The sequence below is a fragment of the Trachypithecus francoisi genome, unplaced genomic scaffold (genome assembly GCF_009764315.1).
Source record: "Trachypithecus francoisi isolate TF-2019V2 unplaced genomic scaffold, Tfra_2.0 Lachesis_group6, whole genome shotgun sequence".
Taxonomy (NCBI): domain Eukaryota; kingdom Metazoa; phylum Chordata; class Mammalia; order Primates; family Cercopithecidae; genus Trachypithecus; species Trachypithecus francoisi.
In genome coordinates this window covers 10,285,872-10,313,495 of record NW_022681471.1, presented here as the reverse complement: position 1 = coordinate 10,313,495, position 27,624 = coordinate 10,285,872, and the positions used below count along the sequence as shown (strand labels likewise).

Below are 27,624 nucleotides of genomic sequence, written 5' to 3'. Positions count from 1 at the left end.
TTCAGAGAGATAAGACATAAGCAGATGAGAAGTTAACCATGAGATATACCCAAAGTAGCCCATGGAGATTGCCAGATGGGTGATATAGAAGCCCTGTACAGGAAGTAAGCAGTGCCTTCTGGGAGGGTGGAAAAAAGGCTTCATGGAGGATGGAGATTTAGCTTGCACTTGAAGCATCATATAATATAAAAGTAATAAGTGGTTCACGCTAGATCAAGGAATGGGGGAGCAAAAACCTCAGTTTGAAGACAATCAGTAAGTAATATTTCATTAATATTACTTTTGTTATTATATCATTAATATAATTATGTATTTCCACTGTAGATAAAAATAGAAAATATGACTAAACACTATAAATTCCTATAAGCCAACTACCCAGAGATCCCTTTTGGTGCATATTCTTTCAAGATTTATTCTTAGCGTATTTGTTGTGTATCTATTTACATATGTGCATAGTTGTCTATGTGTATTTAATTTGGTATTTACAGATTTATACATACATATACATAGCCCCACATGGGCACATATTCATACATGTACTTTTACAAAATACTAATCATGCTTGTGGTGTCCAGTGAGAAGGATCTCAAGGAGGTGCAAGAAAAATGTTCACACCCCAGGCACAAATCACTATCTCTCCTTGGTTACCTCTAAGTCCACACCTAGTAAACACACTGAAAATGATGGTGCAAATTATTTAATGACATAAAATAACATTCTAACACGTTGAGGGAAAAAAGATAATTAGCCATGTCTATGTATTATAATATACAGAGAAAAAGGACTACAAGAAAAGCCTCAAAAAGTTAACTTGGTAGTGGAACCTTGGGTGATATTTTCTTCTCTATGCTTTTATGATGTTCCAAATTGTCTCCGGTAAACATGCATTATTTTATAATCTGAAAAAAATCAAGGTAATAAAACATAAGCAATATAAAAACACACAAACAAATTCAAAACTGCCTGTGAGCGTCCTGCTCAAGATGCATCTTCGGTTTTTGAGCAGCTAAAGTCAAATTAGCATTAACAAGAAGACAGAAAGCAAAGCTCTGGGGTTGGTCAAGCTCTGACTTCAAGGCTCTTGGCCTTCTACGCCTGCCTTTGAGGTGTCTAGCGGGTGGGTCAGGTGTACGGAGAGCAAAAAAGCCTTGATAGGTGTCGGTGGGGGAGGAGGGCGCGCCTCCCTGAGCCCCGCCCGGCCACCACCAGCGCTGCTCTGACGGCCACCATCTTAACGCTGCTTCCCCACAGGCTGCAACGTGCCAGCGGTCTAGACTGCGAGGCCGCGGGCTGCACCGGAGCGCGCAGTATCTTCCCCCGGACTGCAGCCGCCCGCACCGCCTGCCACGGAGCCTTGGCCCGGACCCGCGGTTCCCTTTGCGACGCCTCCCCGTGAGTCGACTGGGTCGTGGGTATCGAGGGCAAGCAAACAGAAACCCCCACTGCCCACCGCCGCTGCCGCCGCCAGGAAGGCGCTTTGTCATGCCCGGAGCCGGCGCCGGGCATCTCTTTGCCAAGTTTCACCTTCGGTGACACAACTTTTCCGTGTTTCTTTTTTAGGCAGCTGCCACATCACGAGGCTAAGGAGCACACTAAGGTTTGTAATAAACCCGCCTGCCAGATACACAGGAACTGAGGGAGGCTGGTTGACCAGACCTTTCAGCGCGATCGTCGGGTTCCCAGCTAGTCGAAAAACAAATGTTCCCCCAGAATGAGAGCATCTAGGAGCACCTTGTCCTGTTTCCAAGAGAATGGCTCACATTGTTCCCAGAGCTCCGAAAACCACTCACAAATTCAAGAGCTCTCGGAAGCCTTAATGTTCAACAAAGCCCCCAAGAGGAGAGGCAAGCATACACACAGAGAATCAAAGGTAAAATAAGCAGGTCAATTCTCCATACTTTCAAAGTCACCACTGAAAGAAGATTCTGAAAATATCTATGGGCATATTCAAGAACTGCACTCCGCCTGCCTTCTTTAGGTTGTTTACTTCTACTTTTAAGAGCTAGATAAATATTTTAAGAACCCTAGCTATTTACTAACCCTCAACTCCAGAACAGTAACAAATGCTACCTACATTATTTGGAGCAAGTTTTGAGAACTGGGTTTCATGTTTGTTATTCAATTTACCTATAGCCATGCAATAGACCCATCACTGTTCATTACTGCCGTTAAGCAACGGTTCTACAATACACATCAACACTACATGATTCCCAACTTCAAGAACTATAATTAATATGCTCGTTCAAGGCGTTGTGTCTCTGTTAACAAGATATATTTTTGGAAATATTATCTAACTGAAGGCAGCATAAATAGTATACAAAATAAAGCTTGCACTTTTTTATTTTTCCATTTAAAATGAGTTACATAAGTAGTGAAAAAGCTCTTCTATGGAGCTACACTTTGTTGTGGGGGGTGGATTTTTTTCACCACGATTAATATAGCTATCAAAGGAAAAATCCAGAAATGAAAATCTTTCAGTGGGTTCAGCACACCCTGAGGAGCCCCATTTGGTTAATAAAAACCACTGACATCTGTTAACAAGAAAAGGAGGGAGGGAAAGAAGGAGAGACGGAGGAAGAACGGGGTAGGGTTGAGAGACAAAGAGAAGGGAAATGAGACATATGATTCTGATGGGAGACAGACTGAAAGCATACACCATGTAATGAAAACTAAGATAAACAAGTGGAGTTTTCACTCAACAGTGAATTAAGAGGATGTATAATCTTGAAGACGCAGGTGAAACAAGGTCCCAGATGCAGTTGTGGAAGAAAGTACCATTGTTTTTAAACCAATATGAAAGCCAAAGTCACCTGGCCAATGAAAGCCACAGTCACCTAGCCAATGTCCTGTAGCAGTGGCTCAAGAGAATGGCCAAGTGAAGTGAGATGCACCTCGGAAAGTGAAGTCAGAATGTCCCAGGCCAGAGAAGAAAGAAAGGGCACCCCAGCACAGCGCCTGATACAGAAAAGTCACTCAAACAGTGTTCAGACGTTTGTTTAACTGAACAAAGACCACAGCCCTGGAGCAACCATGCATTTAGTATAGGCACACTCCTCCTAATTATGTCCAATCTGGTGAATGAAAGTAATTTTGTCTTGGTGAAAACCTGCATTAGAAAGACTCAGCTGTGCTGCCTAGGAAGGGAGTGTGATATAGTGGTTAGTGGTTAGGAGGTAGATTTGGAGTCAATCAAATCTGGCTCAAATCCTCACTTCACCGTCTTTTTAACTGAGTGACCGAAGGATGTCCTCAGTGTCTCAGTTTCTTCATCTGTCATATTGGAAGAATAGAATGGATATTCATTCTCCATACATTGAATGTCCATACATTATTTTGAGGCATTCATGAAATGCTTCATGTCAACTCCCTGGCCTATAGTCGGTGCTCAGAAAATACTATTATTTTGAGGACACCAGTCAAAAGTATTTCTCCAACGTAGCTAGGTGTTAGAAAGTCAACCATTAACTATTGAATTCTTTGCATGAAAGCTCTACCCCAGGCAATCTTTAGAACATAAATCTCCCTAGGTATTTATCAGATTAAGCCACCAGGAGGCTCTGAAAAAGTCTTCTCTATCACAGTGCCTTCTGATAATGACAACAAAACAGGAAGTGAGCAGGGCATAGGACCAATGAGGTTCCACAGGTGCATGGCACATGCATTCGTCATTTATTGATTACTACAAGGCCAAGCACTGTGCTAGTAATTTGCAAACCACTAGCGGTGTGACTTCATATAAGCTACATGATCTCCATGAACTTCAATTTTCTCATCTCTAAAGTCTGTATGTACTAAGACCTACTGTACTTCATTTGGCTGTCAGGATTAAATTAGATATATGTAAAAATAATGTTTGCCTAGTAAATAGTAACTGCTCAGTAATTTAGAGGCTACTACTATAAAGATAGCAATGATCATTATTGTTATTTGCTATTAAAGGATGAATAAAACATACCTCTGCTTAAAGGAATTCCCTAGCTTTCCCAGGTCATTCAACAACCACTCCTAGAATACTAACCACATCCAAGATTCTATTGAATGCCCCAGTGTGGGGCAGGGTGGGAGTCTTCCAAGTAAACCAGAGCACAAGACAAGAAGGGTTATCAATAGGGGATGAAGAGTGTTGCATGGGGAGGTGGCCAAAGAGTGCATACAGGCAAAACTAATAGATGATGATAGAAATAAAAATAGGAGGCCAGGCACAGTGGCTCACACCTATAATCCCAGCACTTTGGGAGGCCGAAGCGGGTGGATCGTTTGAGGTCAGGAGTTCAAGACCAGCCTGGTCAACATGGTGAAACCCCGTCTCTACTGGAAATACAAAAAATTGGCGAGGCGGTGGTGGTGTGCGCCTGTAATCCCAGCTACTCGGAAGGCTGGGGCGGGAGAATCACTTGAACCCAGGAGGCGGAGGTTGCAGTGAGCGGAGATCGTGTCACTGTACTCCAATCTGGGCGACAGACTGAGACCCTATCTCAAAAAAAAAAAAAGAATAAAATAAGAGCTGTCTTTAGGTAGGGGGAATGACTAGAAAGGGGCATGAGAGAACTTTCTGGGATGATAAGAATGCTCTGTATCTTGACTTTGGTGTTGATTTTACGGGTGTAAATATTTATCAAAAATCATTGAGATGCACACTTAAGATTTGTACATGCTACTGCAGGTAAACTTCAATTACAAAAAAAGAAATTGAATTTTACTGTTTTTCTTTTCTAATTTGGCCTTTGACTAGGCCTGTCTTTCACCAAAGATTATTTTCTTTCTTCCCAGCCCTACTTACAGGAACCACAATAAAAGGACAGACATGTACAACTAGGGATTCCTTTTGGCCAAAGAGTGATTGTCCAGACCAACCAATCTGATGTCTCTGCAGGCAGGCCAAGTAAGCAACTTAGCTCTGGACACAGCCCTATTGTACTCCCTAGAATGTCAACCACAACCCTACACCAGCAGAAGCTTTTGCCTGTGGGGAAGATCATTAGCCAGAGACACTAGTACTATTTCCATTTGAAAATCAATGCTAAAAGTAATTTCAAAGGGCAGAGGCAAGAATAGCCATGAGAACTGCTTTACAGTAATCACAATAAACAGTCATTGTAATTTAGGCTTAATATTTATTACAACTCAGATCCCTTAATAAAATAGTCCTTCATATGTCCATTGTGCCCTAAGAATCAATAATTTATTTCTTTTCTTTTTTTTTTTTTTTTTTTTTTTTGAGGCGGAGTCTGGCTCTGTCGCCCGGACTGGAGTGCAGTGGCCGGATCTCAGCTCACTGCAAGCTCCGCCTCCCGGGTTTACGCCATTCTCCTGCCTCAGCCTCCCGAGTAGCTGGGACTACAGGCGCCGCCACGTCGCCCGCTAGTTTTTGTATTTTTAGTAGAGACGGGGTTTCACCGTGTTAGCCAGGATGGTCTCGATCTCCTGACCTCGTGATCCGCCCGTCTCGGCCTCCCAAAGTGCTGGGATTACAGGCTTGAGCCACCGCGCCCGGCCAATTTATATCTTTTCTAATAACCCCCTCCCCATTTTCAGAATTAATGCTCTGGAAAACACTGCTTTAAAGGAAAAACCTGGCCATCCAATTCAAGGAGAAATCGGATCTGAGGCCTGGAGTGGTGGTCATAATGACTACTATATATCGTTTCACTTTCTTTAGGAGATTAATGCATTTACCTGGAAACCCACACTCTTAGGAAATGTTTCATCAATATATGACATTCAAAAAGTGATAAAATGCCATGTTAAAAAATGTCAGAAATAAGATTCAACTAAGTTTGCAGAGCTGGTGTATTACAAATAGATAACCTATATTTCAAGTTGATGAAGACTAACTAAGATGACTCACATTGCACAGGACAATGAGCCTGAAATCCACTCTTCAGCCTGTGCTGATAAATCATGGTGACGATGTGTCTTCTTGATAGGGAAACAAACATCAGCGACTGCAGAAAATTAGTTATGCAGACATTTGTGTCCTGTACTAATTGCTAAAACTATAATATGCGCCTAGTCGTCACATTTCAAAGATAATGTTAAGCTGAGCAAGGTAATAGACATGTAGGATCCCTTCATCCACTCTACTTTAATGCATATGGTTTTCCCCCCTCCTTCAATTGCTTAATCTTGACAATTATTGTCCATTCTTTTCAAATTTCTCAACTCCAAAAATATAAGTCATACTGAAGCAGACACTAGAAAGCCTTTTTATTGGATATATTTGAAGAACTGCAACACATTCTGGTGTTCTATGTTGATTGTAATCCCAGAATAAGAAGTTGATTTGGACATAAAACAGCACAGCTGCAAAGAGACCTGGAACGCTAACAGTTTCATCTCCTAACTCACCGCCTGACAAGTCAGCCCTCTGGCTTATCCAATTCTGATTCCAATTCTCTCCCTAATTCCAATTCTCTCCCCAGTCCTGACCCTGTCCTCAAAGCCACCCATAAAATCTCCCTGCTGTGGGCACAGACCTCAACTCCTTCCTTCACCCCACAGCTCACCCTCTGCTTCTTACCCAGGCCCCAATTCAACATCCATTGCCACTCCAACTTCACCCACATCTCCAGACCTAGGACACATACTAACCCCCTTAAATTATTGGAACTGTACTGAAAAGAGGCTTAGAGGAAGCAGGACTAAGCTAGAAAGAAGATTCGGTACCCCTCACCCATGCCCCAACTTGCTCCCCCTTCTAGCTTTAGCCTTTGTCAATAAAGAAGCTACACGCTGCTACAAATAACTATGAAGAGGACTTGGGTATAATGTGGACTCATCTTTTCCACCTATCCCCAAGAACAGACCAATATTTCTGATTAGAGATCTCCCTGGTCACACCTCCTTAGCAAGGCTATGATCTACCTCCTTCAGCACAGAAGAGACTGTGTGGCTTATGACACTGTATGTAAAACCATGGGACCATGATGTCAGAGTGAAAAAACAAGTCCCTACATCAGTAATAGACAGATGATCATTGTTACTTTTTAATAAGAGGTCACCAACCGCATCATTTCTTGCCGGTAAAATACCTCTAAACATCTGCTTTTGCCTGGTCCAAGTCTGAGAAAGACACTTGACGAAACCTATTACAGTAAACCACAATGATCAAGATGATCTTTTGGAAGGAATTCAGGACTCAAGCCTAGATATCTGCTGGCTGCATGACCACAATGCCCTGTCCTTCTTAAGTAGGATAGGGTAGAAAGACTATTGGAAAGGGCCAGGAAATGAACAAAAAACCAACTGTGGTGTAAATGCATGGGGCCACCATAATCCATTACAACAGCAGCTGTACAAGTGGCTGGCTTCTTGGGCTATGCATGGAATTGTCCTCCCTTGTCCAGCAGCCAGCATGAGCCCAGCCTGACAACAGTGCTGTCTCACCAAGAGAACCCACAGCCCACAGAGCCTTGAAACTTGCCTGGATATCGTGGCTGTTAGGCTAAGCACAAAGGAAAGGGTTGTTGAAAAAAACACACCCAACTCCAAACATGTAGCCATAAACCTAAAGACAGTTTTGAAAGTGAGAATTAGCTAGCATTTTTACTTAATCCAAAAAAGATTTGGTTTTATCTATAGCAGCCTACAAGATTTCCGATGCCACAGGAAAACTGTTGCAACAAACCAGAAACAGCCTTAACTGAGTGCTTTTCCAACAGAAGACTGCTGAAAAGATCTTATGTGACAAGGTAGAGAAGAGTGAGTCAAAGCTAAGAGAATATCTGCTTGAACAAACAAATATTATGCTTTCTTCTTCCCTGAAATGGAAACAGATCCTCCAGTCCAAGAGCCGCGTGACTCAACTATATACACATCTGCCAATTTTAAAGTTTATACAAAGCATACATAAATACACAAAAGGCGACTGGCTGCACAAGAGGCCTTTTTAATAGTTTCAAACAGAATCAAGGTCCCCGCCCTCTTTCCAAGAGAACAGCCTATCTTGTCTGGCTACATTTTTGAAAAGGTTATGAAAAAGATCAGTGTCCATCACTGGTCTTAACCTCAGTAAGTTGAAGAAAATGTCATTTAAAAAGACAATCAGCAGTTTATATACTCTTAAGGCCATATTCCATTCAGCAGCACAAAATAATTTACTGGAAACCTACTACCTGTGCTGTAAAAGCTCTGGAAACACTGTACTCTGTAATAATCTATGTAGTTATGATACACTGTGGGTATGAGCCCTAACCGATGGGGGTGGCAGGCTGAATTTAAATGAGCAGTAGACTGTGAAAACAGATTATGAAATTCATTCAAACTGTTACTAAATTATTTGATTTCATCCAATCATCTGTCACACCATTGTTCAAAATTAAATGTGGTATATTCAAGGTATCTATGAAATGCTTGATCCTATATCTTGCTATAGTACAAAGAATATGCCAATTAGTTTTTCAGCTTAAAAAATTAAAGATGACCTATATATAGGAAATTTGTAAGTAAGGAAAACTCTTCAAAATATGGTCAACATATATAAACTATTGACTAGAAGATAAAATAGACCTTGAACTTTTCATCTCTAATATAAAAAGTAGTCTTTAAAATTTAGTCACATAAGACTTTTCACATACGTGAAAGAAGAAAATACTAATGGCTACTACACATTTACTGTTCTGAAAATGCTCTAAATTCAACAACGAACAGAAAGGCTGAAATGGCAATCTTGCTCTTAGCAGCCTAAAGCTTCCCATCTTCTCGAGGAAGTAAACTCCTTTCTTAAAAGTTGCCTGTAAAATTAATTTATTCTAATTACAACCATCATTTCAAGTGCTAATTACACAATTCCTACAGAGGTATGTGGTTTCAAATGTGGTGAGTCAACACAAGAAAATGTTATGACACATGTCTAGTACAAATTTGTATTATTGAATTACAGAAACCTGTCCTGTTTCCAGATGCATTAATCCATTCTGGACAACTGCAAATTATATTCCTAAAACAGAAACTCGTTTTCTTTGAATGAATTTGGTTTCAGGGTCTCCCAACCGCAGCCTGAAATAAACCTGAAGTAACCACCTGATGGAAATCGGGAACCAAAGTTCCAGAAACAAACGTGAAATACTCCCAGATGCAACAGGGGAATGAGGTGCCTAGATCAATCTGGTGCTACATTCTGTAATTACATTTACTTCTCTGGGCCCTCAGTGGAAAACAAAACGATTTAATGACCCCGAAGTCATTTTCCTTTATCATATAAATGCCTGTTTGAGACTCAACAATTCGGAGAGCTCTGGAAACCTGCAGCTGTAGTTCTACATTCCAAAGTTACTCTTTCACTTGAGATTGAATGCTAGCCTTGAGCCAGACCGGGGGCAACACTGACCCGTGTGACAACGGATGTAACCCCTCCACAAACTCACGGAAACTTTCGTCACCCTTTCGCCTCGTTGGGGAAGAAATGGCTCCATTTGGAAACAAGGAGAAAGGCCTTGAGCTGAAGACTTTGACAACTTTCCGCGGGGGAGGGCTGGTGCTGCCCTAGAATCTCCCGGGAAAGAAAGCTCTGAGAGATGGGGAGAGGCGAGAAGGAGGAGAGGAGAAAAAGGAATAGAGAAAGGAGTGGGAGTGAAGGGGGCCTGAGGGATCAGGGAGAAATTGGGGCCCCCCATGAACAAAACCTGGGACTCCCCGCGCTGCAACCTCACTTCTGCAGTGGGGACTTAGCGTGGGTCGCTGCGGTCCAGTGTGCTTGGGGCCCTCAGGGCTAATCCAGCCCACTCCAGCGTCCCTTTCGTGGCCATTCCGGACACTTGCACCTAAGGCACCTGCCATCCCCACTGCTGTTCACATTCCCTCTCTGTGCCTCTCTCCGTACCCGGGTCTCCAAGGCCGCTGTCTCCAGTTCACATTCTGGAGCTAATCCTGGTCCTCAGAAAGGCAACGGCTAGAACCGGCAGGGGGTGGGGGGCGTCCTCTTCCTTTGCCTTAGTTCTCCCCAGCCTGAGCACCGCTTTGCTGTGCCTCCCCAACCCGCCGATGGGAGGCCCCGGGCAGAGGCGCGCACTCCAGGGGGACCAGTGGTCGGGTGCCCCGGACGAGGTGACTGAACCCCAGCAAGCAGAGGAAGAGGACTGCCCCCTCCCGCGGAGGCCCACTCACCCTGGGCACTAGTGGCAAGGGGACAACAGCCTTTGTTCTCCTGGGGTTTGGCGAGGCTTTGCTGCCAAAGCGCAGCGCGGGCGGCGCCAGGGCACCAGGATTGCTCACTTTTGCACGCGGCGTGTCGAAGGGTGCAAACTCCTGCCTTCCCCGAGGCTGGGGTGGATAAGGAGTTTGGGATTAGGGGGTGTACGGGGTGGGGGAGGAGAGGGGGAGGGGCTCTGCGTCTCCACCAGGCTCTTTGTTTGCATGGGGGCGGGGAGAGGGGGCTGAAGGTGGGTTCAAGCTTGGGTTCTGAAAGCAGGGCAGATTCCTGAGTATGTCACCATGTTGCACGCGCGCAGCACACATATGCACACTCGCGCACACGCACACACAAGCACTCATACAGACAGGCGGCCGACTGTCAGCAGACAGCGCGGTTCCCGGCGCTCCGGGCTGCAGCAGCTTCGTCTGCCCGCAGCGCCACCACCGTGCGTCCAGAGCGGGAGTGGAGGAGGCTGGAGGCACTCGAGGGTCGACAATTCCGCGAGGAAGGAGGGAAAGTGGTGCAAACCCAGATCCACCCCCAGCGACCTCTGCCCCTCCTTTTCTCCCGGGGTCGCAGAGGTCATGGGCAGCTTAAGCTCCGGGAGGGAGGCAGGGAGCCGCCGGAGGGCGGCGCGCACGCGAGGGGGCGAGGGAAACGAAGGAAAGGAAAGCAGGCGGACTCGGCGGGCGGGCTTACCCTTAGAAGCATCTTTCTCCTCTTTGGGCTTGGTCACCTTTCCACTCATAGATCCCAGCTTGCTTGACAAGGTTCGCTCAGAAGACGGAAGTCCTCGCCGAGCGGGCCGGACTTGGGAGAGTGCTTAGGGCGGCAAGTCTCGACCACGAGCTCCCCTCGGTGTGGCTCGGGGAGGAATCCGCTTTTCCCCACCGCTGCCGCCGCCGCCGCTGCCTACGAGAGAGTGGGGAGGAAAGGAGAGGGGTGAAGGAGGAGCCGCCGTCGCCGCCGCGGCGATCCGGAGCGGCCGGCCGCGGGAGGAGCGGCTCGCCGCGCTCAAGAAGTGAAGAGACAAAGCCGCGCGGCGCTTCCTCCGCTCCCCGCGCCCTCAGCTTCTGCCCGCCTGCGGAGAGCCACGCTCGCAACCCCCGGGGCGGCCGAGAGGAGCGGCCGGGACTCCCCGGCTTCACTGCCGGCCTCCCTGGGCTCCGCGCGGGCCGCTCGCTGGGAGTTGCCTGGGTGGGCTGCCCGCGCACTGGCAGGCTGCTTTCCCCCGCCTCTCCCAATCCGCTGCGGGCCGCCAACTCGATCAAAATAAAACCCCGAGGAAGGTTTTTAAAAAAATCAAAACAAGATAAAAATATTCACTTAAAAATAACAAGCCTCCCTGAAAGGGAAATGTTTGAACATGTGATGAGCAACGTGTGAGCCTGTTACACCGCAGAGTCGCGCAGCTTCTCGCCCGCGGGGAATTGGGAGGAGAGGGTCGCCTCTTTCCTTTCTTTCTATTTAATCCATTTCCAGGTTCCTATTATTTTGTCAAAAAGGGGGCCGGAGTTGCTTGCCGGCGGAGGAGTGGGAGACGATGGCCCTTACCTGCTCTCTTTCTCTCTCTCCCTACACCCACACCCCCTCGGAGCTCGCCCGCTCCCTCGCTCGCGCTCTCCTTCCAAAGAACTCTCCGGTCCTAGAGAGCCACGAATCAACACCGCGGCGCATTCTATATAAACGGCAAGGTGTGGGCACGCGGAGGGTGGGGGCTGGCGAAGGCGGGGCCTCACAAAGCCGCCTGCCCGCTGTAGTAAAAGAAGAGCTCGGCAGGGGCGCGCGACGTCAGCCGCCGGTTGGCAAAACCCCGGCGAGCCCCGCGTAGTGCAGGCGAGCGTGTCTGCCGGGCGTCCCCTGGCCCCTCCGGGGCAGGGAGGGCCTGCGGGTGCCACTGTAGCGGGCTCCCACCGTTGACCAAGGAGATGGAAGCCGGGCGCTCCCCCCACCCCGGCCCCTGTAACTCCTCTGCTCCTAGCGCCTGCTTTCCCAGGCCCGTGCTGGTGGCCACCTACACTTTGGGGACTCCCCTGTTGGCAACTGCTCGCACCGAGCAGTGGAATCTCAGTCCGGGAGTCGACGACTTTTCGCTTCTGGCTAGCTGCTCAAGTTGAGACAGCCGGGCTCTCATGGGGGAGAGAAGGGCCCTCTGGGATCTGGGTGTCACTAGGTCAGAGGGTGAAACTGACCGCAGCGGCTGCCACCTCCCACCCCAACCCCCCCACGCAGGCCCCTCCTCCTAGGGCTGGTCGCTCTTGTTGGTAAACTGGAAGCAAAGAGTGCCCACCCCCAGGATGGCCAATCCCAGGCAAACGGGTGAGGTGGGACTGGGGGCGAGTGCTGAAGAGGAATAAGTAGGATTGAAACGTTGCCTGAGGAATACTTGTGGCAAAATGAGGAGAGAGAGAGAAGAAAGAAAGAGGAAGAGAGAAGGAGAGGGAGGGAGGCAGCGGAAGGGAAGGGAAGTAAACGAACGAACTAGGGAAGGAAGGTGATTGATAGTATTCAGGAAGTAGCCCCTGGGGCATCCTGGAAAACCTTTTCTGCGATGGCCTTTCTTGTGCTTGTGAATCCCTGGTAGCCTCGCGCTCTGTTGAGGGACTGGGGTGGTGACTAGCAGGGCTTGGTCCTCAGAACCGTCCATGAATCAGACCTTAGACTTCAGCCTGGCCATGAAGGCGCGGTAGCAACTCCCATGCAGAAAATTCGTTTTCCCTCATCCTACTCAACCCCACCCCTTCTTAATTCGGTTTGGTTAATGGCATTAAACCAGGCGAAGAAATCATATAGATGGATTAGTCTTACTGAATCCCAGGCGGTAACTCAATTACAAGAGCCTGCTGTGGCTTTCAAGACCAGGAGTGTGGGCTCCCCCTGCTCCCAGTCCAGGTCTAAAGGTCGGCAACCCTCTAAACTCAATTTGCAGCCTCCATCCTCAGTCTGAGAGGAACTCCAGGCCCATTTTTCTTGTAAATAATATCTAATAATCTGGAGCTTGATGACACAATGTGATTATCCAACCCAAAGTTAGACCATTAATTAATATCAGTTGTCTGGGAAGGAAAACATTTCTCTTCAAATGATCGAATTCAAAAGGGTTGGAGGTTAGATGGGTTTAGAGGCAAGGTTGAGGAAAGAGGAGTCCTACCCCAAATCTCAGCATTGTGCAGTATACCCATGTAATGAACCTGCACATGTACCTCCTGTATCTAGAATAAAAGTCAAACATTTAAAAATCATAATAATTTACACCCAATAACAGTAATCATCAATTTAGCTGCATGCTAAATGCTTTACATCATTATCTTATTCCATCTTCACAACAACCCTGAGGACATGTTTGTTCTGTTGTTATTGTCATTTCACAAATGAGGAAAATGAAGCTCAGAGAGGTAAAGTAGCTTGCCAGGAGGTCACACAGCTGGTACATGGTGGAGCATGGATCACAAAGATGGGTGGCAGGCTAGGATACCCGATGGGTCTGTCTCTAAAACCAGTGTTCATCTGTTATACCGCTTGGTCTCTCAAAACTCCTATCAGCCTCTTAAAAAGAGGTGGGAGGCACATTTTCACTGGTCCTGTCTGCGAATTCTAAACTCCTAGATCTTTTAAAACTTCCCTAGCTCAGCACGTTCAATCAAAAGCATACACACGCATACTCCTCTGTTGTGTACATACCATTTACTTTGTCCACATCCCCCCAAGAAGTAACAATACTTTATTTTGGGGAAAGGATCAGTTTCTGTCTTGGAAGATATTAAGCATGGCATTGATGTGGACACCAGGTGTCTCAGCTTTCCCGCCACATTAAGATTTATAGGAAAGTTCTCTCCACAGATAAGATCCCTCTCTAAGCCCTATCAACAACGACACCTCTAGCAAGGGTAACTTCCAGCTGGAAGCTAGATATCATTCTGTTCCTTAAAGGAGACTAATCTTCAATATATGACTAAACTCAGGTTAGTTAATATGATCAAGGTGAGTTGAGATGTCTGCTTCGGAAAATTAGGGGCGTCTATCTGTCCATAAACACAAACAGGTAAAATACAGTGGTTTTCTTCACTGTAAACTACCTTGGAAAAGAAATATCAGAAGATAAAGGAAATACTTCATGCAAGAACAATATGGTGGTTTGTGTCCATATAGAGACAAATCAATGACATCATAAGGACGTTCATGTCAGAGACCAAGGATTATGAATATTCAAGTGCAGGGACAAATATTCTTATCTAAACCAAGCTTCTGAAGATTCTGCTAAAGAGGTCACTGGCAGCTTGTTCTGTGAAAGGAATGGGGGACTTTCTCTCTTCAAAGCCCCATGAGATATTTAATATGAAAAAGTGTTGTTGAAATTGACTCGGAAAAAGGCCTGCTCCAGTGTCCAGCCCCCAAGTTACTTGGTAATGCAGGATGGTCAGCTGGAAGATCTGACATCTGTGTGAGGATGGTCCAAAGGTCCTTTCCTGCCACCAAAGGGATTCAGTCTTGAAGCATCTCAAGGAAGACCTGGCTTAGCTTATAGTACTTCCCCTTTCCCACCCAGATCCATCTCCCTTATCCCGTTGTAGTGGAAGTACCCTCAGTTTTCAGTTTAGCAATTTGCACTGATCTGGTCACTAGACCTCTCTGTGCCTTGTCACTTTGGTAAAATGCGTCCCATTCTGTCTCTGCTGCTCTTATGAAAGAAATTCCATTGACCTGGTAGAGCATGGGGTGCAGAGTTATTCCATGTAGTAGAGTGAATTAGTCCTGGAATTAAAGCGATCTTCTAAAACAAAATGTTGCATGACCGTGCCTCTAAAGAGGACTGGGTTGCTTTCTGGAATAAAGGACAGAGGCTTTACTACTTGGTAGTGAAGTGGAAAAGGTCCTAAGAGGCTCACCCGCTTGGCCCTATTATCTCAGTATCAGTTTCCTACTAGTCTACAAATGCCTCAAGATACCAGACTCTGGATTCCAGGTTTGCTCATCCTACAGCAGTTCTGAGCAATGTTTCTGGGCAAGAGGCCACATGGTTCCCTTGTCTGTGCTAGCGGGTCAAGTTGGAGTGAGCAGGAGGGCAGGGGACACATACACTTAGGGGTTTTCTTTCTGGCAGTTTTGGACTACCTGGGTGTAGAGACATTGTCATCAGGCACCACTAAATTAGATCTTTTAGTGATCAGACTGCTTCTCACTGGATCAAACACGTTTTTCATTTGTGAAAAGTTTCACAGCAGAAAGCTGGTTCAAAAGGAGGCAGCCTGGCAAAAGCTCCACTTCCAGCAAGGTGCTTGAGATAAAGAAAAGCCCACTGGACCACGATCTGGGAGTTGGAAGCCACTTTAATTTTTACGCTTAAGTCTCAACAATTTGAATGTTCAGATCCAAACGCCAGAGCTCTGAAAGACATTCATTTGTGATTCAAACCCTGCAGTGTTGATCTATATCATGATTTAAGGTTCATTTTTATGGGATCTCCGATGAGTTGGTGGATTTCTATAACATAAGAGCTGGAAAACATTATCTCCAACTCCCCAACTCTTGGCCACCGTGGTAGTTTTAAAATGGGACATTGAGGCCGGGCGCGGTGGCTCAAGCCTGTAATCCCAGCACTTTGGGAGGCCGAGGCGGGCGGATCACGAGGTCAGGAGATAGAGACCATCCTGGCTAACACGGTGAAACCCCGTCTCTACTAAAAAATACAAAAAACTAGCCGGGCGAGGTGGCGGGCGCCTATAGTCCCAGCTAGTCCGGAGGCTGAGGCAGGAGAATGGCGTGAACCCGGGAGGTGGAGCTTGCCGTGAGCTGAGATCCGGCCACTGCACTCCAGCCCGGGCCACAGAGCGAGACTCCGTCTCAAAAAATAAAAATAAAAATAAAAATAAATAAAATAAAATAAAATGGGACATTGAAAGGTGGCCACTACGTCCTCCCTTCTTGATACTGACTGGGTTTGTAACTACTTCAGCCCATAGAGTATGGGAGAAGTGCTTCTCTGTTACTTTTAGGTTAGGTGAGAAGAGGCCATGTAGCTTCTGCCTGGCCCTCTTTGGAATGTTTGCTCTGGGAAAAGCCAGCTGCCATGTATGAAGTTTGTCCACACTGAGGCTGCCACACTAGAGAGTTCACATTTAGGCTCACCAGTCAACCATGCTAGCTGAGCTCCCAGATAACAGTCAGCATTGCTGGCAAAGGGAGAGATCTGTCTTGGATGTCAAGTCCAATCATACCACGAGATAACTGCAGCCCCAGCTGACATGTGACTGCAACTTTATGAGAGATCCCTCAGTGGAGAACTACTCAGTGGAGTCCTCCTCACATTCCTAACCCATAAAATTGTGAACAAAATTAAATGTTTTTAATTTCTAATTTGCTTTTAACTACTCAATTGGAGGGTAATATGCTATGCAGCAATAGTTACTGGAGTCGTGACCAACAAGTTCTCCTAATCCTGTATATATGTATATGCCACTCCACCTTGCAGAGCTAATATCTATTTCCCTCACCGTTGAATCCAGGCTGTCCTTGTGACTTGTAATGTGGCTAAAGTGATCTTATGCCAGTTTCAGTCCTCACCTTTAAGAAACTTGGCAGATGTACTTCCCTCAAGGGGAAGCCAGACACCATGTAAGAAGTCAGACACCCTGAGACTCAAGTTATAAGGAAGCCCGAGCTGACCATATGAGGAGTCCATGTAAAAGGGAACTGAACAGTCCAGCTGATGGCAAGAACTGAGGCTCCAGATATATCACACCAATTAAGCCATCTCAGTCAGCTCCTAACCATTCAAGCTGTGAGCCTCCAGATTTCACAGGACACCAAAGAGCCATTCCTGCTGCACCCTGTCCCCATTCCCAACCCACAGACTTGTGAGCAAATTGGTGGTTGTTTTAGGTCACTTAGTTTGGGAGTGCTTTGTTACACAGCAATAGGTAACTGAAATGAGAAGTCCAGACAGATTTTCAGATCAAATCTTCTCTGTTCTCTATGTTTGCCTGCTATAAACCCGAATGGGTTTTAGAGTGAGACAAAGTTACAAGACAGAGCGATGTCAATGATGTATCCAAAAACAGCTTAACACTAAGACCTTTCCAATCTACACCAAGCAGATATGTGATTTTCTGCCTCCTGTAAAATTGACATTTGGGCCATTATAATGTGATGTTGGGATGCCTGTCAGGAATGAACATCTTTAAATGTTTGTCACTTTCTTCTCCAGTGAAGAAGGAAACAATGAGTTACAGCTTTTTTAAAAGATTCCATCTCATTCCCAACCAACATCACCGGGCAGCACTGGATCTTCTCCCAGAATCCCTATCATTCCACAGCATTCAGAATCACCTGTGTCAAAGAGGAATGGGTCATCAAAGTTGGCCTTTTCCTCATAGCATGCTCCCGATATTCACTACATCCGAAATTGAGGACCTTGCCATTTTCTCTCCCAGGAAGTAACACACAAAAGACTTTGGCCTGGATCAGTTTCCAGAAGATTTTCAGGTCTTGTTCTTGCCTTCATTCTAGCAGTCATACTGACAATGGTAAAATAAAATGGTTCGGGAAAGAAAATTTTATTTCACAAAAAAATTATTGGATATAGTAGTAAGTTGTTAGCCCCTCGTATTTGCCTATATCTGAATTCTCTCAACAAGATTGTAAATTCGTAGAAGAAAAGGACTGTGTGAAACTCCTCTAAGAGTAACTTGCCCAACCTGTGGTATAACAGTGACTGGCACATAAGAGGCACAATAAATATCCTCATCATTGTAATGTTATTTGTTTAATGTACTAGTATGTACTACATATTTATCCAGAATATGGCACTTTATACTGAAAGCAACCCTCTGAGTGAATGACTATTATTATCTCCATTTTCCAGATGAGGAAACGAGCTCAGAGAGGTGGAGCAACATATCCAGATTATACAGCTAGTAAGAGGTGCACCCAGACAGGACTGAGATGCAAGTAGGCCCTTCTGCTCCCAAAATCCCTGCTCTTTCCACAATATGACACTGAATATTTTGTTAATATTATGAAATAAAAAATACCTCTAAAATTTCCCTTAAGATAAAGTCAAACATTGGAGAAAGGGAAGAGATCTCAGGGCTTACTGGGCTTTCCTTTGTTTTCTGTCAGTGCCTGACCCCCGCCCCTCCTCACACCCCGGACCCCCTACCCCCACAGTGTAGTAGACATAAAGGAGTGCTGTCCAGATTCTCCTCCCAAGAAAGGCTTGCTGCCCAGCTGTGGGGAGTGCAGTCACTAGGTAGCTTCCGGCTCTCAGCTCCCTCACGGTTTGTCTCCGCTGCGGAACTGCTTCACCTGAGGTCATTCCCTTCCTAGGTCAGCCCACATTTCCATGAATGAGCAAAGCCTGGCCATTTTAGATCAACACAGGCACTCTGACAGACAATATTCACTCCAGAGCTCCCTGCCAGGTAGGCTAAGGCTTCGTTGGTCCTGCTTCACAGTTCAACTTCTCCCTTTGCCCAATCCAGCCTCCTCCCACTTCCTTTCACAGTTGTTGATCTCTAATGAAAACATCTTCCACCACAAACTCCATCTGCTTTCAGAGATTCCCATCTGTGACACATTCTCTCTCTGTTTCTCTCCAACCCTGTCTTACTGCCACGATTTTGGTAAAGAAAGATTCTGGAAATCTTCCTCTTCCTCAGATAGTTGAAATGATCACTGCCTTGCCAGGCCTTCTGCTTCTGATCCTTTGTCTTCTTGGGTAGCTTCTTGGAGTCTTCTTTGGAGTGCCAGGGGTTGGGACATGCGAAGAGCCCTTATACACAGCTAGTACTGTATACAACTGTTACATTTTAGAGAAAGAGAAGTGACTTACAGATGGTCAAGAAATAACAAGCTGGGTTTCTAATGATAAGACACTTAGACCTATACTTTCCTTCACTTGAAACTGTAACCTACTTGGTATGATTTTACATGGTACAGAAGGGATGTGTCTGGCACATGGCTGAAGTGACTTTACCCATTACACTGTTGTCATAACTGTACCTGCCATACTGTAGCTAACTGAGGTCTTCTCTAAGAGACATCCCTAGTCATGTACTCTTGTCAGTATCCCACGTGTGGGATTCTTTATTCTTCCCCATTTTACTTCTCCCAGTGCAGTGTCTGCTGCTACTTCCCTTTCCATGTTCTCATCCCGTCTCCCAATATGAGGATCTTGCATGACTGTTTCTTATTACATTTTTTTCTCTATTTATTCCACTGTATTCTATAAGGCCTTTTCCCTCCCTACATCACCCAGCCTGCAAGGTAAGAATTCACTGTTGTCTACTTTGGGGAGGCAACTCAGATCAATAATAGGAGGTTTGCCTTACTGTTGCTAGGACAGCAAAAGAGAATCTCCTTGGAGGGTCCCCACTTACTATAAAAGAAAAGAAACAACAGCATCATTTTCCTTTGCTTTAGGCATGCACCAGAAGCATTGTCAAGGCAGCAAGACTAATGACCCAAAATAAGGGAGGTAATTAATATATGGTGCTTTATATAAACTGTCATTTCATCCTTGTACCTTTTCTCAGTATTACATAGTGTCACCCTTGGTTTACAAGTAATGAAAAGAGCTTGGAAAGGGTAATTTACCAGCTTAGGTTCCCATATCTATGTAATAGCACTAGCAGTATTTGAACCCAGGTTATTCTGTTGCAAAATCCAATACTTTTTGCATATCCGATGCTGACATTGTCAAGAAGGCTACGGTTGGCATGGGCCGGAGGATTCTGAAAGAATCCATGGATAGTGAGTGATGCTTGGTCTTTTTTGGTAGTGAAGAGGACATTTCTGAAAACCACATCAAGGCACACTAATCAAGAAAGCTATGGCATTGTGACTAAGGACAGAGGAATCCTCTCCAGAGGCTTCCTTAGCCTCACATAATCCTACACTGCTAGTCTTTGTTCTTTCTTCTGGGGTACTGTGCTGGATTGCCTGATGTCAACTCAGCGACCACTTCTGGTTAAGGCTGGGAAGTCGGTTTTCAGAAGCTCCTTCCTTGTATGGTTCCAGGTTAGAGTTTGCCACTGAGAGAAACTCACTCAAGATTTGGAATGTGGGAGTGAAACAGAAGTCATTGTTCTCAGGAGGCTGTGACAGTCAGACAGTGTGGCTTCACAGATCTCTCTTTGAGGTCCCACTTCCTATTAGCCTTATGTAACTAGACCTGGCGACTTCTCAGAATTCTTGTGAGCTTTGGTCTCCTCACCTCCTCCAGTGTTTCAAGTTAAAGTCATTAGAGATATTTGTCTGATCCTCCAGCATGAATCTCCCAGACTTTCACTCTCCTAGCTCCTCCTACTTTTGATGAATCCAGTTTCTAAAATATATTAAATTCCTCATCATTGTAACATTTCAGTGGCTCTATTTTCATGACTGTACCCAAACCGATGCAGGTACCCACCTGAATTTCACCACTAGTTCTGTGTTATTATAAAGTGACTCCCTAGGAAATAATGTAACTAAAGTCCATACAAAGGTCTTTTTACTTCTTCTTTAGAAACCAAACAGAAGGCTCTGGGAAGATATCAACCTAAGCATGTGTTGTTTCCCATTGTCAGCACCAGGCTACCTGCTTCTCCTCAACCTAATGGCTATTGAAGCCTAAGGAGAAGAGCTGGATATGAGTGGGGGTCCTAGACATTGTGGGAAGACTCAACAGAAATAAGGGTTGTCAGGCTAGCCCCTGGATCCAGCACTAGAAAGGCCCAGCACAAAGAGACTAGGAGACTGGGAAAACAACATTATACTTGTGTTCCTGGTCTCCTAAACCTTCAAGAGGCCAAGAAGGAATGAACTAAAGGAACAGAGAGGGTCCCTGTAGACCTGGGAAGGCAGCAGCTTTCTCCAGGTACTAGCTTCCCACTACTCAATGGCTTACTCCCCCTTGGGGAGCTCCCCTTCTAATATGAGCTGACCTCAATGTGCTGACAACAAAATGCTTTGTAACCGTTTCTGTGGGTTCAGCAATCACCAGTCAGAGAGGTAAATTGAGCAATGTATACCTAAAAAAATTAAACTGATGGGAGGAGAGACAAGCGACAACTTGAAAACCATCACTACCAACCACGATAACAAAATAGGAGCATATAAGGAGATACACGCACAGCATAAAAATGACTTTCTAGAACTGCAAATAAAAATGTGATTTCCCAAATAAACAGTTCAGTAGATGCATTTAAGAAGAGGATTATGGCTGAGACCCAAAACAGTGGCCTGTAAGATAAAGTGGAAGAAGAATCACAAAGCACAAAGTCAAAAACATAAAGACAATGAAATGATGAGGAGAACATAAGAACCTTGGAGGATAGATCCTGAAAAATAATAAGTCTCCGAGAAAAGAGAAGAAATACAGGAAAATCTGTGCTTTTTTTTTTTTGTTAAAGACAATGGAAAAGAGCTTTTCTGAGCATAACAACTATACAAGTTAAATGAATGATTTAAAAATATGCAAAAATAACTGTTTTGGAGTATATACCCAAAGGAAAATGAATCGGTCTACTAAAAAGACACATGCTCTTGTATGTTCATTGCAGCTTTGTTCACAATAGCAAAGACGTGGAATCAACCTAACTGCCCATCAACAGCAGACTATATAAAGAAAATGTGGTACCTATACACTATGGAATACAATATCGCCATAAAAAATAATGAAATCGTGTTCTTTGCAACAACATGGATGCAGCTGGAGGCCATTATCCTAAGTGAACTAATGCAGAAACAGAAAACCAAATACCGCAGGTTCTGACTTATAAGTGGGAGCTAAACATTAAATACATGTGGACACAAAGATGGGAACATGAGTTGGGAGGCTACCTGTCAGATACTATGTTCACTGCCTTGGTAGCAGAATCATTCTTACAACAAGCCTCAGTGACATGCAATTTACCCATGTAACAAACCTGCACATATAGTCATCGAACCTAAAATAAAATAGAAAAGAAAAAGAGGAAATTACAAAATATACTCCTAGAACACCATTGAATCAAAAGTGAAATTATAAACTATGTAAACAGCTATTAAAAAGAACATTTTATTCCAAAACCTATGTGACACAAAGAATGTTGTACTCAGAAAAAAAATTATATTATTATTTATTTATTTATTTTTACTTTAAGTTCTGGGATACACGTGGTGAACGTGCAGGTTTGTCACATAGGTATACGTGTGCCATGGTGGTTTGCTGAACCTATCAATACGTCATCTAGGTTTTAAGCCCCACATGCATTAGGTATTGGTCCTAATGCTCTCCCTCCCCTTTCCCCTCACCATCGACAGGCCCCAGTGTGTGATGTTCCCCTCTCTGTGCCCATGTGTTCTCATTGTTCAACTCCCACTTATGACTGAGAAAAAATTCTATTCTTAAATGTTTTCAGTATTCATAAACAAAGATGAGAAGGTAAATGGGCTTAAAATTCATCTTAAAATATTTGGAAAAGAACGACAAATTAAACTAAAAAGAACTAGGAAAGACTTTGATAACATAAAAGCTGTAATCAGTGAAACAGCCAAAAATTATTCTTTGAGAAATAGAACAGATAATCATCTTGCAAGTGTAATTAAGAAAAAAAGGAATAAATATTTACAAGACTTGAAATGAAAAAACAGACATAACCACAGAGGAGAAAATTTTAAATAATTATAAAAGAAACTACATTAAACTCTGTAACAACACATTTGAAAACCTAGAGAAAAAGGAAGATTTTTTTAGAAAGCCAAATTAACCCCACAAGAAGTATAAAAATTGAATAGGTCAGTTATCAAATAAAAGAATAAAATCATGAGTAAACATCTACCACTGAAACAGTCATCATAGCAGAGAGAATCATTTGTTTCAAGTCAACTTTTTTCTTTTAAAACAAGTAATTTTACTGTCATTTAAACTCTTATGGACCATAAAAAATAAAGAAAACCCCTTAATTCTTTTTTATAAAACCAACCTAAATTTAATATCCAAACCTAGAAGGAAGAACACAAAAAAGAAATCTTTAGGCACTAATTGTTGGGTGTAAATGCTGACATTCTGAATAAAACATTAGCAAATCCAATCCAGCAATCTTTCAATAAAGTATAATTATAACCAACTAGAGTGTGGTGGATTACAGTATTGGTTTCAGTTCTTCACTCCTCCCTGTGTCCAGGTATTTTACATGGTGTACATTTCCTGCCCCTTAACTTTGAAATCAGCCAACTGACTTGCTATGGCAAATAAAATGAGATGGAAATAGGCCACTTCCCAGCCTAGGCGTTAGGAAACTTTGCGCATTTTCTCCTTCCCTCCTGTGTCTCTGCAGTCACCTCGAGACTAGCCTGGCTAGTCTACTTGCCTGGCTAGCCTGCTTGCCTTGTCAGGAGGGTAAGAGTTACTTAGGGCAGAGCTGCACTTGCCACTACAACCTGAAGTAAAGCAGCCCCAACAGACCTACAGTGACAATCAGAGCCAGTCGGCTCAACCCAAACTGGATCAGCCAGACCCCAGCTAACCTGAAGACACATAAGCAGTAACAAATGATTGTTGTTTTTAAAGCCACTGGGATTTTGACTGGTTTGTTTCATAGAAATTACTAACTGACATACATAATTGAATTTGGAAATGCAAAGGAGTTTCAGTATCGGTAAATCTATCAACATAATTAATTACATCAATACCTTAAAGAGGAAAACCATATGAGTGATGATATCAAGAAAGGCTTAAAAGTCAATTGATAAAATTCAGCTACCTTTCTAATAAATTTCTAAGTTAAATCAGATTAGAATAAAACCTTTTAAAATAGTACAGATTGTTTAACAAGAACGGATGTGAAATATAATCCCAAATGGCAAAGCACTGACCTGTTCAAATAAAATTAAGAACAAGACAAGAATGCCTCTTATCTTTGTTTATTACTCAACATTGCCTTGGATGGTCTAGTTAATAAAAAGACCAAAAAGTAAATGAATATAAACATCAGAAATGATATCTATTTCTTTATCTGCTAATGGCATATTTGTATAGCTAGAAAACCAAACACTCTAGTAAAATCGATGAGATTTATTCAAAGAATGTGGTACCATAAAGGAATACAAGGTTACTGTAAAACAAATAGTGTATCTCTATTCAGACAACAGACACCAAGAAATAGAAATGAGAAACATTATATTCACAATAATGACAATAACCTATGTAATACACTGCACTGAATTTAACAAGAAAAGCATCAGACCAGCGTGAAGAAAATTGTTCTACCTTACTGAAGGATGTAAAACATAATCTGAAAATAAGGAATGAATGAATGAATAACAAAACTTTGTATCATAAGACCTCAGTTCTCCCAGTCAATATTATTTTTTAAATTCCAATTGAAAATTCCCAGTGTGGTTTTTTTAGGGGAAAAAAAAGAGGGCATTTATATAATGTAATCTTAATACTTATATAAAAGAATAAATACCCCAGAAAAGTCATGAAAAATAATAATAATGAGAGAGAAATATCTTAACCAGATATGAGAATATACTCTAAAGTCATTGTAATTAAATCAAAACATGGTAGTGGCTTGGGAGTAATAGATGATCAGATCAAAGGAACAAAATAGCGAATGCAAAATTGAAAAGCATATATAAGCATTTAATACATGACAAAGGTGATGTTTCATTTCAGTGGGGAAGAGATGGATTGTTAGTGAACAGTGTGGCTGCAACTGGCTATTAGCTTAAAATCAAGACGAACCTCTATTTTACACCTAAAAGCAATATAGTTTCCAGATAAATACATATTTTAATGTAAAAATAGTAAAAGTCCTGCAAGAAAATCTAGGGAACAACATGCACAATCTAGAAACGGAGAGACCTTAAGATATGTGACTATATACAAGTCTTCAAAATTGTGGCAGAAGACATAATAATTAAATGAATAGGTAAACAAGGAATTGGAAACATAGTTGCTCCCAGAGAGCAGATGAGGGGCTTATAGCTATAATATAGAAGAACCTCTTAACAATTGACAAAGAAAAACAACCCATTCAAAAAACAGGCAAACGGTAGGAAGAACCACTTCATAGAGAAGCAAATTCAAATGGCCAATGATTTTTTCAAAAGTCAGACTCACAGGTAAACAGAGAAAGTTAAGTTAACGTAACAATGAGATGACTTGTTTTTATCCATAAGACTTACAAAATTTAAAAAGAGCAGTAAGATAAACTGTTGGTGGGATTGCAAGGGGAAATTTGTACTCTCCTAAATTACCAGTAGACTTGTAAATATGTTATATGCTTTTTAAAAAGCAATAAGTCAACATTTGATGAAATTAAAAATAATCTGCATATACCCTTCAACCCAGCTATTTCGTTCCTAGGAACCTGTTTCAGACTGAAAAAAATCAACAGCATGTAAGGGTATATATATAAAGGTATTTATTGCTATGTTGCTCTTTAGTGGTAAAATATAAATTGGAAATAAAGTGAATGTCCACTAAAAGTGCAATGGTTGAATAAATTATTCTCCATCTATATCACAGAATGCTTTGCAGCCATTGAAAAGAATGAAATAGTGAGACTGCCATTGATTTGTAGGTTTTATTGAATGGGAGTAATACTAACGATGATAATAGCAAACATTCATACATGGTATTCTTTTAAGTGCTTTATGTATTTTAACTAGTTGACTGCTCACAACAACTCTATGAGATAGGTTCTGTTATAATCCTCATTTTCTCGTGAGGAAACTGAAGCTCAAAGAATCTAAGGCCACATAACTAGTAAAAGGCAAGAAGAGTAAGATACAAAAAGGTGTGAGTAACATGACATAATTTCTGTAAAATAATCTATAGTAAAAGACAGGCATGGGCATATGTGTATATATGCATGTATACATGTTTTATATAATTATATGACACTGGCAATATGGAAATATAATACTCAGCTGGCAGTATGGATTATTATATATATATTATATGTAAAGTATATTAAAAATAATTAAGGAGCCTCAGCATTTCAAAAACAATTTCAAAGAAGTTGCAATTGCTGCTTCAGGTGGGACAAAGAAGGGAAGCCTGTCCCAAGGGAAGTCCATCCAGATCCTTATCATCAAATATCTCTTGCCCCTCCTTGGTACCCCTTGGTACTGTGCTGATCCCTTCCTTATGGCGGGAGGGATCCGCATATGGCAGTGCTACTGTATTTAGAAGTGCCAGGTGTTTCCCATCCTAGCTAAGCCAAGAGACTCCCTGGAATACAGTCATCACTGTGCTCTGAGACTGCCCAACCGCAGAAGGCTTCTGAGATCCCACTCTTGTGCATAAATCTAAGATCTGGGACATAGAGACAGGGAACAGACCTGCCTCATGTACATACCTCCTTGGGAAAATAAAGTTTCATCTTGGGACAAGTTCTATCCTCCCTCCCATCTACAGCAAAGAGATTTAAACTTTGCCACCGCCCATTGACACAGACCAGTTTCATGCTTAAGTTTACAGCGATAATAAGCAGTGTCCTTCTTAAAGGACTCTTAAAATCTCTCAAAGAGTTTAAGTTCTTGAAGGAAAGATATGCTTTTTATATTCAATGAATATGCATTGAGTGAGGAAAATGATGACATACATGAATAAATCAAATATAAGGTAAAGAGTGAAGTGTTAAATCATAGAACTACAAACAAAATACTATAAGAGTCATAGTAGGAAAGGGCAAACATTTCCAGAAATGGTTTTGTAAAGAGATGGCATTTGAGCTAAATGCAGTGTTTCTGAATGTGTGGTCAGCATCAGATTCTCTGAGGTTCTTAAGAGCTCCAGATCTACTGGATCAGAAACTCCAGAAGTGAGACCCAGGATTTGGCATTTTAAAGGAGTCTTCCACATCAATCTTATGCACACTATAGTATAGACCATGAAAAATGGGGTAGATTTGGGTGTGCAGAGAAGTGGGGAAGGACACATAGTCAAAGGCAATAGCATGAGTAAAGTTTCCAGGCATAAAAGCAAAATGGAACACAGTGGCTAGTTCAATTCTACCATGAGTGTTGGAAGTGGGGAAGAGGAATAATGAGAAATAAGATTTGAAAGGTAGCTTAGGGCTAGATCATGGAGGGCCTGGGGGATGCTAAGTTAAAGAATTGAACTTTATCCCAAAGGGAAAAAAATTAAGAGATATGAGACAAAACAAAAATATGAGGGCCTAGACTTTCACAGTGCTTCTCAAACCTAGCCGTGCCTCAGAATGATTGCTTGCTAAGTCTAGCTTCTGGAGCTCCACCCCAGACTTTCTGAATCAGAATTTCTGGGGATGTGAATCAGAAATGACATCTTTAAACAACCTTGTCAGGTGATTCCTGGGTAGCCAGCCTGGCATTGGTTCATGAAATGGAGTGTGGGAACCACTCCTTTACTGACAAATGCATTCCTAAAAAGTTGTTTGTATGTAGACATTTTATTAGTGGAGTCACTATTCAAAGTAATAGGCAAGTAGACTATTAAGAGGCAGCCTCCTGCAAATCTCCTTGTTCAGCAGAAGAAA

At 43.2% G+C, this 27,624-nt stretch overlaps 1 protein-coding gene across 3 annotated transcripts in view; it reads right to left on the bottom strand.

The window, feature by feature from the left end:
* Positions 1-27,624, bottom strand: part of FGF13 (fibroblast growth factor 13) — a 573,118-nt gene that overhangs the window by 543,479 nt on the left and 2,015 nt on the right. For 2 of the 3 annotated variants that reach the window (XM_033201056.1, XM_033201059.1), the window contains exons 1-2: positions 11,687-11,839; positions 10,832-11,044 (exon numbers count right to left, since the gene is read on the bottom strand). In XM_033201056.1, the coding sequence (XP_033056947.1) occupies positions 10,832-10,880 (49 nt within the window). In that variant the 5' untranslated portion in view covers positions 10,881-11,044; positions 11,687-11,839. Of the gene's footprint in view, positions 1-10,831; positions 11,045-11,686; positions 11,840-27,624 lie in introns of those variants that run through there. The other variant, XM_033201057.1, reaches the window with a different exon arrangement.